The sequence below is a fragment of the Eurypyga helias genome, unplaced genomic scaffold (genome assembly GCF_000690775.1).
Source record: "Eurypyga helias isolate BGI_N326 unplaced genomic scaffold, ASM69077v1 scaffold48496, whole genome shotgun sequence".
NCBI classification, from domain to species: domain Eukaryota; kingdom Metazoa; phylum Chordata; class Aves; order Eurypygiformes; family Eurypygidae; genus Eurypyga; species Eurypyga helias.
Window position 1 is genome coordinate 19 of NW_010255626.1, and position 21,767 is coordinate 21,785.

Consider the following 21,767-nt stretch of genomic DNA (forward strand, 5'->3'; position numbering starts at 1 on the left):
CAATATGGGAATGAAATCTTCTTGACCCATCCAGAGATCACTTTACCGTATAAGCATACAGGCTTTTCTTCTTAAGTTGGTTTTGATGAGGCTGCTAAATCATAACCCACCTATGAATAGTTATTGCTATTTTCAATGTTATTGCAGTAAATAAGCACAAGAATGAGGCATGAGGCTTGGCCTCACAGTCACTAATATTTCAGCAATTTTTTTTCATTAGAGTAAGCCATTCACAGCTTCATTTGGCTCCGTTACCTTGAGTTTTGACAGTTGTCCAAGATCTTTGGCTGCACTGAATATCATCTGGGGCCCCTGTAATCACATTGAAAACTCAGGAAGCAGAGTCACTACAGTGCGTTTGCTTTTTATGTCAACACGATCTTATTTTCTGCTAGGACATTAGCCAAAGTCACTGTTTTACAAAGCTAAATAAGAATTTCAATTACATGAGACATATTTTCATTCAGTTGATAAGGCCAAGTAGTTGAATGCCCACAGCACCATTCCCTTCAGCACCCCATACTTGAGAGAAATATTGTGTTCTGTTAACAGTGGTTTCATGTGCTCCTGTCTGCTATCTTGTTTACTCTTTAATATTTTTAAGCTAAGGCTAGGATTGTTCTTGTACAGTGTGTCAATAATCAGAGCTCTTAGGTGCTATGCTAATATAAATAATCATGGTGGGAAATGAGCAGCCCCGAGGAGCATGCAGAAGTGGAGCATGCAGAAGTTTATCTGTTTACAGTGAAATCCTCAGCTGAGCAACACACAGCGTAACGCCATACTGTTAAACCAAAGCCATTATTTTAAGGAAAGATACCAGATTATTATGAAGTTACACCAATATTTTACAATAGCCAAATCTGGATATGATACCAAAGACCAACGTCTACATGTTTCTCCTAGACAAACAGAATCCTACCATAACTCCATGCTCACACTTTTATCACAATTACACCAAGAAATAGAAGTACTAGTGCAATTGCTTGGCCCTTCAGCAAGACATAGTTCTGAATATCTGGTTTTCAGGGGAAAAAAAGAAAAAGTCAGTCCAACTTACAGAGCACAATAGAGAACAATTTTTCATTAGTCTTTCTATTCCAAAATGTTTCAGTTTCCAAAAATATTTCTTCTGTATGATTCAGTTGCAAAAGTTATAAGGTAGCCTGCAGCTTAAATTTTCCTTGTTTGTTAGTAGTGAGAATGGTAAGATAAATATGAAAATATAGAGGCTACCTCTAGTAAAACCCAGCAGCTGGTGACGTGTAGCATGCACAGATACAGTGAGCACTCAAAGCCTAATCCAGTAATCTTTGTCCATATTTTTCACGCTCCTTAGTCATTATAGACTACATATTTAAAATACTGTATTGTCTACTATACAAATTTTGAGCAAAATTTGGAAAAAAAATATGCTGCAGACAATTTTCTAGTCAGAGGCTCATGTTTCTTAAGCGTGTGTGGAGAAGCAAGGGCCCTTGCAGTTTTTTGAAGAATGGGGGCAAAGCACTTGTGGAAATCTCAGCTGTCATCATTTAAAACGATCTTTAAGAGTCTTGAATGATAGGCACCGTCTGCCTTTAATCTGGGACTGGCTGATAAGCAGAACCCTTTTTATCTTTGGCCACTAACTAGTCTAAGATCCACCCAGAAGACTCTTCATTCTAGATGAGGGGGAAGGAGGGGTCCTTGTCTTTGCTACCTCACCTCCCCTTCTGTGTTCTGCCTGATATGCATATGTTTTGCATTTCAGATGTAGACCCCTAGCTTAATGAAGTGTCAACTTGCTAAACTAGTGCCTGCAATAAGCTTTTTTTTGAAATGGGCTATAACATCAGTGTCATAGCCTATTGCTTGGTGTGATTTCTGAGCACCAGTAAGGACAAGAGAGGTGCTTGCAGGTTCAAATCTGCAGACTGAAATCTGGTTTCAGTTGGCAGTCAAAGGTAATTTTCACTATGGTCGAAAGACTAAAACCTATTCATTATTTTGTATATAAAGGTCTACATTGAAACTCTTGAGGGAAAATGTTTGAAAAACCATTTTACTCTCTGAACTGAACCATATTGTGCTATTGTTCAAGTGGGCTTACGAAGTCTTTGGCAGGTAATTCTGTATTCTTGGCAACCAATGAAAAAAGCAACAGAAAACCCCCTTAACTCTGAACTATGCTGTTCTATGAATCAGAGTGTAACAACTGATCTTGTGTAACGATAAAAAATGCTCCTAACACCTGATGGGAAATGCGGTTACCCAATATAAATGCTGCTTAAGTATTTGCAGATAAAATTTTAACGAAAATATTTGAAAGCAAGCAAGTTAAAAATCTCAGAAATATAAATCTGACCAAGTTACTAATTGAAAGAGGAGTTGTTTCTAATTACCCATAGTAAACAAGAGCATGAGAGTAGATAGGAACAAATTCAGTGAATGAAGTCTTGGCTACGATCTGTGATTAGCTCTCGTCTAGAAAAGCTCATGTTATTTCATTACTACCTTAACACCATTTATTATACGTGTTCTATTAGATTTCCTCTTGCCTCTCCAGCAATATCCTTTCATGTATCTTTAATGTATTATAATATGATTTAATTATGTCTTCAACCTATGGATACTGACCAATAGATTTTTACCATTTTAACTAAAGCTATCAAAGGCTGTATACAGTGAAGTTGCCCAAAGGCACGCTACGGCAATCTCATGATTAGCTTGCATAAGGACCGTGAATTTATTCTAAGATAAGATTGAAAATGAGAAGAATTAATATTTATGTTAGCCAGTCCCTCAAACAAGCAATAAAAAAAAAGGGACTCCAAGCCAGGCTCTTTTTCTTTTGTCCTTAGAGAGAATCAGATTTTCCTGGTGTCCTCAGCTCTGTCAGGGTTCATGTCAGGCCATCACCCACACTGGGCTGGTGTGAAGCAGCACTACTTTCTGTTATTAACTTACCCTTTCTTTCCCTCTTCTTGTCAGGCTATAAATGTAGCCCTGCCCAAAAAGGACCTCCTATCAAGGCTGCTATTAAAATACCCCAAAACTTTAGAGTGAAAATTAGCTTAAGCTTCCTGACATTAAGTGCTGCCTTAAGATGAGGAAGAGCTCAGAGGCAGGACTGGAGAATGGGATGGGGCATTCCAAAGTGATTGAATTTGTGGTGCAACTGGGAGGGACAAGGAACACTGTTACTGTGCATGAGGAAGTCACAAGAAATCAAACTCAAGAGCCATTATTGGAAGAACACTACAAAGACAGTGGTTTGGCTTCCTTTGTATTGCATTCATAAAAACTGCTCCGAGTTGGAGCAGGACATATATGAAAGAGCAAGGTCTCCCTCCCCAGCTCCACTACTTTGAAACACAGGAGAGCAGTACACTGCATCCAGCCAACATATCATTCCTTCTGGTCAAGGCACAGAAAAGGACAGTTATCAGCCCCCTTGGAAACACCCGATTAAGCACATTACAAACCTTCACAGCGCATGTGAACTACTGCTGGGACACTTACGGTTTGGTCTGTCAGTGGTGGAAGCACAATTTGTTTTTCTATTTTGTTCAAGACTAACTTCCATAGCTCCTTTAGAACCCGTTTCAGGACTGTCTTCTCACAGATTTTTGCAGAGACACTTAAACTGGAATAAAACAAAACACAAACCAATGGCTTACTTATTTTGCAATATAAACGGTAAATCTCTTTGGTGGGGGGGAAAAAAAAATACTTGCAGATCATAAAATAACGTAAATCTTCACTATCCAATTCATGACTTAATATATTACAGATATATATTTATCAAAAATGCAAGATGATGATGAGTCACAAAATTTGATGAATAATACAATTTAGCAATCCCAGGCCCCCAAATTAAAGTTTTGGTATATAATTTGTTTACGTCTTAACAATAAAAACCAGATGTCTCCTTGTTGTGTTGTATTTCTACTGTGGTGTAAAACTAAGTGTCAACAGCTAATGCAAATTCAGGGCTACTTTTTGGAAGCATTTATTTCTGTATAGTGGCATATCTGTGCAATCATACTACCTATTACCAACAGTAAAATTAAATTTTTGGAGAATCTATATATGTTGATTTTTTTTTTAAATTTTAAGAGTATATTCATAAACCATCTTCTGTGTAACACCATGAATAAGCAGCATCATGAATAAAGTGCTGCAATTTACAGGCACAGGAAAAAATATGTCAAAATAATATCACACAGATTTATATGTGGGGAATTTTACAGGATTCTAATCTATTAATGTAAAAAAAAAGATTATTGTAAACTCATGATACATATCACATCATAAATATGCCAATTCCTATTTCTAGCTTCTCTTACAACTCTCAGTAAGCACATAAATAAAATTAAGAAATAACTAAAACCCAAACCATATTAACATGACATGTTTATAATCCTACTATAAACATACATTTGTAAGAAATGTGATATTCCCTAGCAGTGTGTGTGTGTCTGTTTTCTTCTTTTAAATTTCACATATTTATTTTCTGTGCAGGGGTTTAGCATCTGCTAAAATTCCATTTAACATTTCTGTGGTAAGGAATAATTTCTATTCGGACAGTAATTTAAAACCCATTTTTGTTTTCACTATGTCATTATTGGATTAAATCTCAAAGAAGCTATAAAAATGGCTCTGAGAAATGGCAATTTGGAATCAAACCTGACAGGCCAAAGTCAGCTTACCCATCTTTCTAAGCGATGAGCTTATGATAGCACATGTAAGTGCATAAACACTTTTGGCTTTTCTTCAAGATGTGCTAGGAGTCAACTCAAAGACAGTTAAGGTGTAAAACTATACTGCTTGAAAGCAACACAAACCCCTCTTGTCACTTAACACATAGGATTAGGTAGATTGCTAAAAACAAAAGGCTGACATATAGATAAAGCAGCTAAAAAGGCTAGGAATCCAGGCCTGGCACTTGAGAGTGTTGCAACAACAGTCAAATCTTATCGAGTACATTAAATAAGTATTTACCTATTGCCAGCTGTCACTGATACTCATATAATTGCCAAAGCCCTCAAAAAACGAAGCCTAGAAAAATCAACCCCCCAAAGAAAAACACAAGTCGCCTTCAATGCTGCCCCCCCATCCTTTATGCCAGTGGCTTTTAGACTTCAGCTATGCATATGTACAGCCAGGACCCGAGAGGCTCGTCATGTTTCAACACAGCAAGCCCATCTGCCCCATTTTTAGAAACAACAAGACTGTGAAATAAGGTCCTGGAGAAAGAAAACTTGAAATCAGACTTTGACTTGGGTCTTACTTGTCCCAGCATGAGGAGCCCAGAGAAGCATCCTGCACCTCCAGCTGCTAGTGATCATAGACGCACAGCAGTCTGTCAAAAGCATAAACCCAAACCTGCGTGGGGAACTGTGACTCCGAACAAGTTTCAATTGGGATGGCAGGTCACCACCAGTGACACCAGATAAGCATAGAGCGAAGTGGAGTAACGTGATTTGTACAACCTTACAATGCAGAAGACAAAGACAGGCTCCTCTGTCCAGGAGAAACATGTGTAAGGAAGCCAAAGGCTAAAGAATGTGTCACTCACGTATGTGTGACTGGAGACCTGAAGCGTGGGAGCAGTGTCACACTGCTTGTTCTCACAGCTACTTCCAGAGGCCACCGAAGTTTCAGTACCAGTGATGGTGTGACCAAGGACACTGAGGTACTACACGTGCCTGTGCTGCCCATGGTCTTGCAGAACAGTTGATCCTGTCACATGATGTCCTTACTTGCAAAGCCCTGAGTGAGTTTTTGCCAGACTACTAGAAAATTTAGCTTTTTACTGACTGAAAAAAATCAAGCTGCTCCTTAAATCTTTAAATAGGGACCAGGTTTTTGGGGACACGGACGTGCATGTTAAAAAGCACTTGGGTGTCAGCCGAGGACAAATGCCAGACAATTTCATTACAGGGAATTTGCTTCTGTTCTTTGGTTCAGTGCAATCTTCCTCACACCACAGTCCCAGGAGGACAGACCGTACAGTAGCTCCTTTGTAACGACTTGACACATGACAAGACGTTGAAAGGCAGATACGTAGCTGATGTAGAAACTGCTTAGTGGCAGTAAACAGGTTAAGCACAGAATTCTGTAAACATGTAAATACTACAAATATTAAAAATAATACAGAGTATTTTTAGGTATTAGTGATGCTTCAGGGTAAAACCAAGTATGCTCGACTGCAGCATTCAGTTCCTAATCTGCCACACAAACCCGTCCGCCACACTTACGTTTTGTCCAAGAAATCCATGAGAGGCCGAAGCACAATCTCTGCATCAATGGCCGCACTGTTCTTATTGAGTGCTGCATTCCCATTTCCTCTCATTTGATTCAGTTCATTGCCCATCTGTCTTACACAATCTTCAATAATAAATTGGAAACTACAGGATCAAAAAAAAAAAGAATGGAAGAATTCTGGGTTAGGAAACAAAGTTTAGCATTTTGCATCAGGTTCTTCAACAACGTTTAAGTCTTCTCTGCAGTGATGCAGAAGTTCACAAATGCAAGATAATGCAGGCGTTACATACTGAAAATAACTCCTTTTAAGGATTTGCAAGAGCGGCCTCGTGGTATTTTGCTAGCTGGAGTTAAACCATGACAGTAGCTCATGTAACTGATGCATTTACTATTTTGATTCCCTCCCCCCCTCTTCTTTCCAATCTCTCATTATAATTTTAATGCCCTTGTAGGGGTGCCAATTAATTATTTTCTGAAAGCAATAGATGTAACAGGATCTGTAGTTTAGGGAATGACTGACTACCAGCTAGCAACAACTTTGCAAGATTTTATTTTTGGTGTGAAAGGACAACAGGAACAGGTGTCTATGAAGAATTTTTCTCTTGATGGTTAACATGAACCAAGCTTTGATAATCTTCTTGAGGACAAATAGAAAACTTCTACTGCTTTTGCCTTGTTTGCCACAGTTTGGATTGTCCTGGGTTTCAGACATTGCTTATGAAAACATTTGGAATGTTTAAAACACTTTTACAGAGAAAAAACCATAAAAACCAAAAAAACCCCAAAACCAAAACACCCAATAAGAGGTAGGTAGACTTTTCCTAGTGGAAGGAGTCTTTTCCTCTGGAAGTTGAGTGTGAACAAATTCTTGCTCCTCAAGTTGCATCTGTCCAGCTTTTCAGAAAACGGTTCTGTTTCCTAACTGATGTGGTTGAGCAACATGTCTGACAGTCTTGCGGTGTCATTGATGTGACACAGCCTTCAGTCAATATATTTAAAGAATGCAGAACAGCACTTAGTCAGAGTCAACAGTTCAGAGGTAGAATAAGGCTCTGCACACATGGTAATTAGGTTTATGAGTTGATTTACGATTAATTCAATGGTTTAGGATAACTTTATGAACAGAAATGCAAATCAGAGGCCATAAATATACCAGGCCTATTAATTTGAAAAGATAAATGGCAAAGATTAACTTCAGGAAATTCAAGGAGAATTTACTATGAGAAAAGAAATAATTAGGCAGTAAGTTCTTCCTGCTACATGGCTAATCATAAAAAGAGAATGCCAATCTCCATGTGAAAACACTGGAGAATTTGGAAACTTAGAATTCTGAGTACATTTGTGTGTGTACTTACCCGTACACTTCACAGCAGCTTCAAAATCAGTGTGGAGCTGCTATTGGGGCTGCTCATGGAAATCCTCGGGACCAGCCTCTCTGATAAAAGCCAAATTAATGCATTGGGTTTCCCTGGCGTTAGCCACCTTCCTAACACTGTCAGCCTCACAAACCCCAGCCATACACTGACCCTTGAGGAATGTTCTAGCTATCTGGAGCATATCCTAGACTGAGCTATTGCTGTCTTTTCTTTTGCAGAAACCTAGTTGTCTCATTCAGAAAGAAACCCTCATAAGAAATAATATTCACGCACTGTCAGTAATCAGAGAACCAGGCCCTGGGAGCAAAAATAAAGCAAGACAGTATGACAAGCTAATAGCACAGATAAAAGTGAACACTGTCCACCAAGAGGGTTCAGCGATGGATTAAATAAGCAACTACAGACTTCACTTAATGAATACCACTGCAGCACTAATCCCTCTTTCCTAGATTCCTTTCTAATTTGAAGCAAAAATAACTTGCAGCTTCTTATAGCACAGGCTCTGTTGGCATAGCACCATACCCATTCAAGTCTGAAATGTACACTCTGACTAATGAAAGATTTTGAGAGTAAGGCTCAGTAGACAATTTTTGCAGAGCCACAGGCAAGCAAATGACCCAAGAGGGCCATTGCAGTGACCGTTTCAAGCAGGCTAAACATAGGCAGACATCCCTGGTTGAAGCAGGCCACTTGGAAAAAGCTGTCAGTCTCAGGAAGTAATGTAACCGCGGTCAGGGAGAAAAGTTAAACACAGCAATAGGCAGGGCCAAACCAGCAATTTCTGTTTTGTGAAAAGCAGAACAAAAAGTCACCAGCCTCACCCCTGTAACATGTTCATGCCCACAGGCCGTTTTCAGTTGGGAGGTTACTGCTATATGTTTGAGTCTAACCACATACACACACACAAATGCACATCACTTCATCAGGGCAGAAGCAAGCTGTCCCTCAGGACACCCAAACACCCACCCAGACTTAACTAAGGAGGCACATTTTTGAACAGGACTATTCCTCTAAGGTTTGCACTAAGACAGGCTTGTTACCTTGTGGCGTACGTTACGCTGAGTTGGTCCAATACATTGCTAAGTTTCACCTGAAGTTCTTTTAGTACAACACTAGCTTCAGGATCCAGCTGCAAAGAGACAAATCATGTTATATTTTACTTAGACACTATGCTTTCGGGTTTTCCATGGCAATTAATGAATTAGGAATCATATGCATTGATGCACTGCACCATGGAAGACTAAATGTGGAAACACCTGTTACAACACAGGATTGCTTTAGTAGGCCTGAAAGTCCAATTACTGTTTACAGGAAAATATTTGATTGTAATTGTGAAGAATTATAATCTTAGAGCTCCAAACTGTGCCACTGAACAATGGCTTTCTATAGGATGGTGCAAATTGTGTTGGCAGTCACTAGAATAAAATTACCATTATTAGGCAAATGGTATTCATAAGGCATACCGAGAGAAGGACACACAAGAATTTAGTGTTAGCAATTCTGCAGATGTTGGGTGGGGTTTTTTTTGGTATATTTCACCACCACTGGTAATTTTTTGGGATTTGTGTGGAAGATGTTTCCATGTTCCCATTAATGCTGCGTAAAAGCAGAACAGCCAGCACGGGAAAAGACTTTTTAAAAACTCTCCATGCTGCTTCTACTGGTACAATATGAGGGAAGGGAACCTACTGAATTTCGGTACTTTGGTTTCTGCAAGCCATTAAGACATACATAATTCAAGCACAGGGCAGCACATTCTGATGCACAGGGAGAACAGCTCCTGTACCTCAGATACAGGATTTCTAAACACAGGAAAGAAGAGAATGCAGGGGAGAACTATAGTTTTACATTTACAGGGATGGGGATCCATGCATAGATATTTAATCAAGGTACCCTGTTAATATTGATCAGCAGCTTGTTTATTTGCTATGCATTCCTTTCCAAACTTAAAAAGCTTTGAGATTTTGTGTTCTTTTTAGCATTTATGAAAAATAGTTACACGACATTGTGGGATATGATCAATGATCATCAGGATCAACGGTTGGATGTGATTTAACAGCTGATGCTCCAGGTCTTTCAGCTATTTACATCACAACGTTAAGGAATGATTTTCAATGATAATCCTCAAATTCTGGGCTCTGTGCCGCAGTAAGGTCAGATACAATTCTTCTGAAAATCTCAAATGAAATTGTGCATTTAGATTACAGCATCAGGTCTGTCTCTACTTGCGTTTTTCTATCTTTCAACTACATGAGTAGTCTTTAGAGCTTATTCTTCATCTGATGCTTCAGAGTGCTATGGTGAAGTAGGTCAGCTCTTTTAATCACAGTTTAGAGACAAGGGGAAACTGTGCCAGCACACTGGATAATTTACATGAGACTGTGCAGGAATTCTAAGGCAAAGTAAATAATAAACAAACTCTGAAACACCCCCAAAGGTCTACTCTGTTCTAATCTTAGACCATCCTTTCTCTCCTTAGAGGTTAGGTATGGTTTAAAAACATAGAAAATCCAAGATTTTCACCTCAGTTTTTGACAAAAATCTGAAATAGGTGAGAAGAGGAATTGATGTATACCCCATAAAAGATATTCAGTTATGTGTAGCACTTTTCTAATCTGAGAATTTTGACTACTTACTGATTTAGTTTTTAACTACTTTACACTGAGAATTGTGTTGGTTCTCCATGTCTTAGTGCTTTGGCTGGCAGATACACTCTGACAGCTAACGCACTTAAAGTGATTGTTTTCCTTCATATGAAAAGCAGGGATAAAAAAGCTAATTTTACTGGAATGTTTAAGATTAGTTAACAAAGCTAGAGTTTACTAACAAAAGCAAAGAATTTTCCAGGAAGTGCATTTCACTAGGGAATTATAATGCATCCTTTAGGTGGGATACAGAAGGCAAATTTAAGACCACTTGAATATTAACATTCAACAAATACTGAACAAGCATTCACACTGGATACGGTACATACCCAAGAAAGCACAAATATACCAGGCAGGCAGAAGACTTAAAATTTCTTACCAGATCATGCACAAGCTAAAGAATCATCTTGTTACTGGGACTAGAAAGGCCAATGTAGTTACTTTCTATCAGACGTGGTTGTGATAACCAGAAAACACAATATAGTTGTGAAATTCACCATGAATTGGACTTGGTTTAGCCAAAATTGGGTTAAATACTACTATCAGGTTGTGGACATCACACACATTATAGGAACGTGCATGCAAGTGCTAGAAGATTTAGAGGGCTTTGTGCTCACAAATTGCATGAACAAGTTTCTGTGTGCACAGCTGGAGGCATCTGGCAGGACATCCAGCCGTGTGTATACACATGCTCATGCTTATTAATGCAGTGTCAAAGGGAGGAGTGGAAGACAAAGAGGTATGCGGGCTGACCATCCACTAGACAACTAGTGCTGTTCTCATGACTGTGCTAGCAGGACTTTTAAAATGCCCATTTTTATTTTTAACTACTGGAAAATATGGTAATTTGAGTGTCCCAGCAGGGCTGAAATGTGCACTTTTCATTTCTCTTATGGTGTGCCCTCTACGTACTAGTGACTTCTCTGGCCAAATCAGAGGGTTTTCAGGAATCAGCCCTTGACTAGCATCGTCCCAGTATACCACAGCCATGGCCTGCACTTCAGAACTACCCTGCTTACGTCTGGGTCTCTGTCATCCCATCAGAGTCTTTAGGACAACACATAGGTTCCTATAGGAAATTCTAAGCATTACATCTAATGTTGGAACAGAACTTACTGGAGTGGAAATTTGTTTTACCTACAGTCAATGTAATACTGTCGAACATAAACAACGAACTTTCACTTTCAACCTTTTTTTTGATCTTAATTGCTGCAACTCATCTCTGCCATGTTCTGCCATCTGGTGAAGAGCAACACAAGTATTAACTTACTTTCTTTCCCTTTTATCAGCTTCCAAATTGTCAGACATGAAAAAATGATTTAGTGCAAATGTATGCACCCTGTTTGTACGAACCAAACAGGAGCTAAACCAAAATTCTACATTATGATAATCTGGTCCCAGGATTTTGAACTTGATCTTTTAAAAAAAGATGGTTAGATCCCACTTTACTACTCTTTATTATGGCAGACTGATGACTTTTATATGATTTTTAAGTACCTTTTCTGCTTGTCTACAGCAGAAGAGGAGAGTTAATAAAGAAACTCATATTGTTCAAACTATTTTGTTTTAATGGCAGGAGAGCCGAGAGCCCAGTTTTTTCTCTATTTATAGGGCTCCCTACCCTGCAATATGCAACACGCCTACTCTGAACGTAGGGACTGCTGCTGCATTGTGGTATTTTGACTGCACACTTTGAAAGATGTACTTGCTCACAATGTGACACTGAGGAGATTAACAGCATTTAATTTTTCTTAGAATTAGTTTTGCTTCAACTGAAATAGGTCTCATTATTCGGCTGAAAATCATCTGACTTCTTATGGCCTCTACAAGCAAAAAATTAAACTATTTTCTCCCTGCAAGGAAACTGCTTACAGATTTTATTGCTGGCTTCGTTTCTTGTAAGTACAAGTTCAGTAAGGCAAATTGGCCATTAGCGTTTATGTACATGGAATAGCTAGGGGAATAAGTATTCCAATTTGAGGACATACCTTTTAGAGGCACTTTGATATGGGTGACAAAAAATTGAACATGAATGTACTTTTCTTCAAAAACTCCCCTAATGAGAAACAAACAACTCTTTGAAGGTATTTTTTACATCTTTTTTCTTAGACCAAGAATACGAGATGAGGTACCTAAGGTATCTAACACAGGGATTTTAGAAAAACAGCTCTGAATTCACTCCAAGGGTTGCAAGTTACACCACATTTGTAACCAATGTTGCTTTGATACTGTAACACCTTAATAATTCATCTCATTAACATCAAAAGGGAAAGGAAAAAGGATGAGAAGCGATGAGAGTTTTTGAAAGAAAACTGCTATAAAAATCCCAAATTTTTAATTGTATTTTTACTCTATTTTTTATTACATAAGCTATTAGGAGCAAAAGGAAAAATAGTATTTTCTTGAGGAAAATGGAAAATTCTAAGATTCAAGAAAATATTCTGATGTGGAAATAATTTGATAGCTATAGACATAAAGTGCTACTCAGCTTTCCTCTGCCCTTGTCTTTATCAGGATTTATGGACACTCAGGGGTTTTTATGACTTAAGACACTGAAGATGTAGGATTAGATCCAAGTACAAAAGTACTTTCCACAGAACATAAGAGTGTGGAAGACAAGATCATTTGTAATATTCGGAGAGTGAAAGGGGGTTGGGGTTAATAGGAACTACAAAAACCATAGCCATGTCTTCATGCTAAAGATAGAATTTTGAAGTTTGATATAAAATGTTCAATGACAAGGTTGCAGAAGTTTATTTCACATTCTCTGAAGCAGAAAGTATTTTTGACATGGCAGCTTCAAGAAGCTACTCCTAGCTCAGCAAAACCTCTCTACCATGGAGCTAATCTGTAGTTTTGTTTGGAAGGTGCTATTCATTGCATGACACAGAGGACTCTCTTACCTCTGCAGCATCCCTCAGTGGGTGTGGAAATACAAAATAATGTGGTTTTCTCTCTACAATGTGGTCACATTAGATCTAAGTTTTGTGAAACTACCAAACTTGTCTCAATAGAAAAAGCTGATATATGTGTAACTTCTTTTTTAAAAGTCAGCTACTGAAAATAAGGATAATATATTCCTGATGATAACATATTCCATTGCTTTTTAACAAGACAACAGGATTCTGTAACTTGAAAAGTTGTCAATTTCTTCATTAGTTTTCAAAACTGCCAAAAACTACAATCAGCAAAGTACTGAAGCATATGTTTATGTCCTTTACTATTGACAGGACTTTAAGGCACTTGTAAGCCTTCTGAAATAGAAAGGAGATAAAGCTAAGCATGTTCTGGACTGTTCTGGACTGTTGCGTAGCAGCCCCTGGTGAAATGGTGCCAAATCTTGAACACAAACAGACCCTCCGACACTGAAAAGTGCACTTAAAAATGTTTTACGTATTTTTTAGAAATTCTGAAAGACTTTACACTGTCTGCCTAGCAAAACTTTTCAATTTAGAGTGTCAACTGAACGCCCAAGCATAGCTCTTTTTGATTTTTAAATCATAGTAGGGAATTACACAAATGCATCAATGGAAATTAGTAGGAAATGTGACTTTTCTTAGCCTTAGAAAATATGGTCAGGAATAATAAAAGATGCTTACTATCACAAACCTCATAAGAGAATCTCTCTCCTTCTTTCTTCTGCTCAGTGGATTGCAAGTCAAAGGCATTAGACAAAGACATGACACATTACAGACAAAGCACAAAGCACATATTCTACAAAATTTTCAGATACAGGCAAAACATACCAATACATAAAAAAGCAAAGTGTAGTCCAATACAAACATTACAGTGAAGCTGGCACTACAGGTTACAACACACAACACCCAGTGCTGGTTGAACTTTACAGATCATTAGCATGTGGCTGTGAAATAGCGCTAGGTCTTTCTAGTATTGTCAGGACATTAAATAGTTTGTGTAGACTTTCATATTTAAACATTTTGATTTTCTTTACGAAAGTGAAGGCTGTGACTTGGTTGAAAACATGATGCTAATGATCTCTAAGGAGCTTTGGATGAACCAGGAAACAAATAAGACTCACCTCCTTTCCTCCCATGGACTCAAACATTTTCTCAAGCTGGACTCTCAATTGTTGAATGTTGTTCATCAAGATGCAGGCCTACAAAGAGAGCACCAAATGCGAGAATGTGTACCTTATGTTCGTTTTATGTATGAATATGTGTATTCACAGCCTCTGGGCTCAAGGTAGGTTCTTTGTAGACCTACATTCATGTGACTGTTCTTTAGAGGAGGATCTCGGGTTCTTGGCTGCTGTCTCCCCTTCCTTCTTTAATTCACACTCCTCTCTGCCCCGTCAGCAAAGCCCCTCACCTAGTGAACACCCAGTATGTCCTTAAAACAATGTTGCCCCACAGGAAACTGGATACCTGCTCCCAACCAGCTGGGCAGTTTTCAGATCCCAGTGTTTCACTTCCTGAACCTTGAATCTCATGTAGCTGTTAGTCATACTTAGTACAATTACATCTGGTGGATTAGTACTAGTAGTACATTACCGCCTCTTTGAGAGTAGACACAATACTGATCAAAGTACTTTGGGAGTGAAAAGAGAGTGGGGAAAAGGAGTGCCATGTTGCTTTCTAGACCCAGTTTTTGCAGAAAACTGTGACAGTACTGTAACCCAGAAAATGGTTGACGCTTAAGTATTTGAATAAAACAACAGGCAGTTCTGTTAACAGAGTAGTATTTCAGAAATGTACATTTTGCGTTGCCTGAAAAGTTGGTGGATGAATTGGGCAGTACAATTTTGGAAACACTTTTTTAGTTGAAAAATATTGCTGTTTAAGCTAATTTCTTCAGGGCAGAACAGAGAGCCACAATGTAAAAGACAGCCATTGTTGGATAAACATAGGGTAAAAAGTAAAGCGTGGGTAAAATAGGCAGCTTATTACAAAATTATGGAATAAAGCATCTATTATAAGAATTTTTGTACCCAGATGACATTATATGCTGGTCTGATATGGTGTGGGGGAAGCAATAAGACAATACTTGCTAAAAGAGTTCTGGTTGGCCAAGGTCAGTGCACTGTATTGCGTGACTGGATTAACATAGATACTGAAGTCTATAAAATTTCAATAAAACACATATACTTTTTTTCAGATAACAAGGTGGCAATGGAATGATTGCAGTGATTGATACTCATTTGTACCTGTCTACTTAACAGCATGTTCTAAAGTAGTGCTGAAACATGGCGGGATTAAATTTGGTGTTCAAAAGATCAATAAACTGATTTAGCTGTAATTAGTTCTACATTACTCTCAAAGGAATTTGCTGTCAGTGTCATGCTCAAGTGAAGGAGAAAAAAGAAATTTGATCTAACTTCTTAATACTTACATTACTGCTTTCCAGTAAAGCATGCTATTGCCCTCCTGCAAAGGACAGCTGGCTTTGTATAATGATTGAAACATCACCTCTCTTCCTGTCTGTTGAAAAATCCACAAATCCCACTTCTATTTGTCTACCTTCTATTAATTTATGATCACTAAAACCATGTCCTCCTCTCCTGTGCTTTCTCTTTGACAAATTCATTATTCTGAAAATTATCTGCAATATCTCAAATCAATGATTATAATTTCTGATGGGGGAACACGTAGCTGAATATAACACCTTGGTTCTTGTGTAACAAACAAATGCAAATGCCCTTGGCAATATGCTGAAGCTGTAAGACAAATACTTCATACTGAGGCAGTTCTCAGAGTTTCCTTTGAGCCTCGCTAAGGTCACTCTTTCAGAGCCCAAGCCTACACTGGCTAAATGGGAAAATTCCCCTTGCTCTCAGTAAATAACAGAACCAGAGCTTAAAAAACATTCTCATATTATTATATCATCGTCTTGCCCTTCAGAATACTCTTTGCAGCAATTTACAGGAATCGGCCAGATGCAACAACACGTAAAAAGTGAGTGGCAAGTACAAATACATAAAACCAGGTTTGCTTGTAAACTGACAGGAGGTGGAAGGTAAGAGGATGTTTTTACATTAGACACGTGTCTTTACAAAAAGCACCTTTGATATGCTTTTGTTTGAACAGCTTATGTGCACATTTTATAGTGTTTAATAAAAATAGTAAAAGCAGTGACTTGAAAAAGAAAGCCAAAATCTAACTTTAATCATAAAATGCATTTGTTTTAATCTCTTCTCTCAACTCTAATGCAGGAGATGGACTTTTATATAATTGAGATCAGCAATTTTTATTAAACTAGAAGTACGTATTTAAAAAATGTAACTTCTGATAAAAATGTTATGTCCCCCAAAGACACTTGGTGTATTACTCTACACCACAATGATATGAATTACATCTGAAGCCTTTAGTAAAGATTGGCGTACCAGGGTGACTTCAGAAATCAATCCAACAATTAAAAAAATCCCATTACAGAGACCAAAAGACTACAGAGTTTGACTGGATGACTCAACACTATGGATCAAAACTAATTTCTTTTAGAAAGCAGTAAGCTTTATTATTAGCATTAAATTGAAAGAAATGGAAAAAAAACAGCTACAAATTTTACTTCATTTTTACTTTAGTAATAAGTTTTGAGTTTTGTCTTTTCATTTATTAATTCTATTTTAGACAAACCTGTGTAAAAGCAACAGAAGGGTATAAGTCTCCCTTAACAAACATATCTGTGGCCTGAAAAATTAGTAAGTTTGGTCTTTTGGAATGCTGCTCATAAGAACCACCACTGATAATTGACATTTAGGTGCAATAGATGCCTTTCTGAATTCTATTATTGTATATATGTTGGTGACATCTAGATTATGACACTGTCTCACGCTACTGAGAACACTGGCAAGAATGAGCGTCTCGTCCAGCCATGCACAGGCAGGTGACAAATATACCTACACTCTGTGTATGAGTGTGCTGGTTGGGGCTGGGGTGGAGTTCATTTTCTCCACAGTAGCTGGTCAGGGGCTGTGTTTTGGATTTGTGCTGGAAACGCAGCTGCTAACACAGGGATGTTTTCGTTACTGCTGAGCAGTGCTGACCCAGTCAAGGCCTTTGCTGCTCCTCACCCCACCAGTGAACAGGCTGGGGGTGCACAAGAAGCTGGGAGGGGACACAGCAGGACAGCTGACCCCAGCTGACCAAAGGGATATTCCAGACCGTACGGTGTCATGCTCAGCGCATACAGCTGGGGGAAGGAGGAAGGGGGGGATGCTGCAAGTGATGGCATTTGTCTTCCCAAGTCACAGTTACGTGTGACAGAGCCCAGCTTTCCTGGGGATGGCTGAACACCTGCCTGCCCATGGGAAGTGGGGAATGAACTCCGTCCTTGTTCTGCTTTGCTTGCGTGTGCGGCTTTTGCTTTACCTGTTGAACTGTCTATCTCAACCCACCAGTCTTCTCACCCTTACCCTTCTGATTCTCCCCCCGGTCCCACCGTGGGGGAATTGAGCGAGTGGCTGTGTGGGGCTTAGTTGCTCATTGGGGTTAAACCATGACAGTGAGCTATACAAAAGCTGTACTTTTAAAGGTGAACAGTATGAAGATAGCACTGCAGTTATTTATCAAATCGTAGATGGATACATTGCTACAGCACACTACTAAATATAGCAGACATAGTGCTAAATGTTGCCTGCCTCGGGAGCACTCGCTTTGGTGGAATATCAGTGATAGTCATTGATAAGCAGTGAGGCAAGAGAATAGCACACACCACTGTCTACTCACTGCTGCGTGGATAAAGCACAGAGAGTGAGGGGTAGTAGCAGAAAAGTCTGTACACGCACCCTGCACAGGGAACCATAACCTTATAAACTCTCTAACGGGTACATTGATAAAGAAAAGCAAAACGAAAACTCAAATATTTTCTTACATTGGAGAAAAAATGAATTCACCATAATCACCGCTGTATAAGGCCGTTAGCCAGGGAGTGTTCCTGGCCTTCTTGCAAATTTTTTTTCTACTTTAACACTGAAATCATTAACTAGGATGCTTAACTAATTCCACCTATTCCAGCTTTTACACAGCAATGTAAACAGCTATAAAAACATGTTGTCCTTACTAAAAAATACAGCAAAACAAAAATCCCTTCAAATCATTCTTTTTCTCTTATACAAAAGGGATTATCTTTCACAAAGCGCAGTAAGCCATTTAAAGGTAATTTCTGAGACAGAAACCAAACACTTTTTTACTCACCACGTTTTCTTTATCACAATAGGAGCTGAAGTAATTTGAAATAATTACAGCATACTGAAGAAGCACTTTGTTGATAGTCTAGGAAAGGAGAAGCAGCTTTTAAATGGTAAATTTCATAATGTAAACAAAAAATAATTAAAAAAAACACAAAGAAGGAGTTTTATATATATTATAGGTTTTACAGGTGCTTACAGATTTAGTATATTGTATTTTTTTTAGACACAATGTAAACAGTCATGTGAGAACATTTTCAAATAAATCCCTGTACAACAGATGGTGGGTTGTTCTTAATGGAACTTAATCTTCAATAGCAGAGATACTTTGGGTCATACTGGTTTAGAGAAACTCAGAGAGCTCTACTCCTTGCAGTGTGCTACATTCTTAATGGAACAGTAGCAAGCTCAGCAAATCCTCCAGGGTGACAATGCAGAGATTAAAACCGTAATGGAAACCCCAGACCAGGGGAGCACTGCTCACAGCCTGGCAATAGGAGCTTACTACACAGTAATCATGTAAATAGGAACTTGGTTTGCAAATGGGAAACCGTTGCAACAGAAGACCAGGAATAAACGTAAATGCAAACTTTTTTAAAGCCATCAGAACCATAATGGAAACCTAAAGCTTGTGAGGAAATGTTACAATCCAGATAGAAACCTGACCTAACCAAGCTGAGTTTATCAAACAGCAAAAGAATAAGAACTACCACCTTAGGGCTTAAATCAACAATACTTCATAGCCATACCTTGAATTTTTCCTTCCTTTGCACTGACTAATTAGATAACTGCATTTCACCAAATTGCTTCTTTAACAGAATTGTAATCAGTGCTTAGCAAGAACAACAATTGATTGTATAACATACATAAATATGAAATATCAGAGATTGTAGAAATCCTCAAACTGGTAAATGATTTTGAGACAGTAAATGAAAAACAGTCTTAAGCCACAGCCATCATGTTTTTCTAAGGATCCCAGTCAGAGGTAGAAGACACTGATTCTCTACAACACTGAAATTACTTTGCTTTTAAGTACATGGCAACACAGCGTCACTCTCTGAAGCTTAGTTGAAATGCATTGATCTTAATTTACCTTTGCAAATCTTCTCATTAAATGAGATAGTGCTTCTGGATTAGGACACTCCAGTTTCCTAATAATCTCAAAGCTTTGATTGAGCTGTGTGAAGACATCAACCACAGAGCAAGAGAAGAGGGCATGATCTGATGTTTGCTGAAACTAGAAAGAGAAACAATCAAATGAGTTCCTTCTCGTTCAGAGAGGAAAACTGTATTAACTGATTTTCTTCACTTCAAATCATTCCTGGCCATCAAAAGTCATAAATAAAGAATAAATTAAAGTCTCACAGAAATGGGGCTTTTCACATTTCTATTATTTCAAACCACTTAAAAAATAAAACCAAAATTCTCTTTCATGACATCAATATCATATCACAGTTTAGTGGAACCACAGATTGAGTCTATGGGGACTTTAGGCAGGTGGAGTTAGAGCAGGAATTTATCCACAGGGTTATCTTCCAAGAACCAGTACTGACTTTGCATCTTGTAGGGTCTAACAAAGATACTGTGGGACCAAAAGTACTTCTGGTTTTGCAATACTAAATAACTGTCTTAATACTTTTAAAAATTATTTTCTTCAAAAAGTAAAGGCTCACCCCATCTTTTTTGTCTCTTTCCAGTGCTCCATGAAGAAATTCCATTGAGACATCCTCATTTTCATCCAGCCACTGCATGACAAATGGCTCAAACCACCTGAAAATCAAAAACACTTTTGTAAAGTGAAGTAAGTACATTTCATAAAGAACCTGAGAGGAGATATGCTGTACCACCCAGCAGCTTGGCATCTTGGGTCTTCACATCTGTTCTAGGTGCTAAAATGTCTATTATCCCAGAAAAATTTTTGTCACCAGAGACACTGTGGCTACCATGAGGTCTGTCAGACTTCAGTTTCACAGCACTCTAGCTGGTCTACAGCAGTGATTTAAAATTAGCAGTAGCCATCAGAGAAACATGTCCATGTTTTGCAGGGATCAGAGTCTGCACAAGGTTTTTTCTTTAAATTTAGAATGTGTCTTTTATCAATATCGGTTCTTTGTCAACATTTTTTATTTGTATGTGAAATAACTTTGAGAAAAATTTGCTTTAATACAACATCAGATGTGATTTATTTTTCTTTAGTTTATTTTAAAAAGTTAAAAAATAATAACAGGTCCAAACCATCTCAGCAAATCAGCAGCCTTGCAGAAGATTAAGGAATGAGATTAAGGTTAGCTCATACAAAAGGACAGGACTGAGTGTGTTAATTGCAGGAGCAAAGGAGAAAATTAAAAAGGCAGCAGAATATTAACCCAGTGCAGTAAGAATAATTTCAGTAATATGCGCCATTAGCATTTTGCCTTTATCCAAATTTGGGTATGAAACAAATGCAGTGGGGGGCCTATAACTGATACTGCTGCTGTTCCCACATTTCATACCTTCCTTGGGCATTTTCTGCCCAAAATGTTTTGTCATCTATCAAGGGCTACAGTTAGAACAGTTGGATAAAGTGTCCTATGAAACAGCTAATAGCACTCAATAACTGGACTATTTCATTTGACAGAATGAAGAATTAAAGAGAAGGAAGTGTGAAAAGTGAACATTTGTCAGTGTTGTGTACCTCCAGATCATGAGCAAGCTTCACCAAAATAAACCTTGCACCGAGCCCAAACTCATGGGGGAGTCCCCTGTATACTACTCACAGAGAGTATTCAGGCACTGCATCCTTGAAAGCAGAGAGTTCTCGCACATACTCGTTATAAAACCATTTCACTTTGAAGTGCAAATTCATGTAATCCGTGCTTTTGCATAACCACTGCTTTTCATGTTCTGTAATAGAAGGAGTTGGAATGAAAGCATTTAAAAGTATTCTAACAGTAAATAACATTCTTGTGCCTCTATGCACTAGTGACAAAATAATACAGTACTTGCATTTTAAAGCACAAATAGATTGCTTTTTTTAGAGGTTGTAGTACCTACAGTTTCAATCTTTAGGTTCTGAGAATCCTTAGGTAAAACCAAAACAAACCCAAGACCAGACTACAAGTTAGGCTTTCAACCCTCCTCACTGCAGTGAGGAAAACACACCAGCCTGCTGGCTTCCCGTGCTTTACATTCTTTGGTTGTTACAAAATGCTTCAGAAAGTGTCAGGTGTCAAGTCAGAAGAGACAACTCTAGCTGTGTAGTAGCCAAATGAAGTTTTTTTTTATTTTGGTAAGAGGTTTTCCACAACCTATTATTCTAGACAGATAGATGGCCAAACATTTCCTTAATGAAAGGTAGTTCTTGCAAGTGAG

At 38.3% G+C, this 21,767-nt stretch overlaps 1 protein-coding gene across 1 annotated transcript; it reads right to left on the bottom strand.

Moving 5' to 3' along the window:
• Positions 1–255: 255 nt before the first annotated feature.
• On the bottom strand, positions 256–21,299 carry LOC104510951 (protein unc-13 homolog C-like; the record flags this gene model as incomplete). Its single annotated transcript, XM_010153373.1, has 9 exons — positions 256–312; positions 3,505–3,628; positions 6,246–6,395; positions 8,669–8,757; positions 14,313–14,390; positions 18,424–18,501; positions 19,510–19,653; positions 20,090–20,186; positions 21,173–21,299. Coding segments are annotated over 9 exons (944 nt in total), but the record flags the coding sequence as incomplete, so codon positions are not given.
• Between the last annotated feature and the right edge of the window lie 468 nt (positions 21,300–21,767).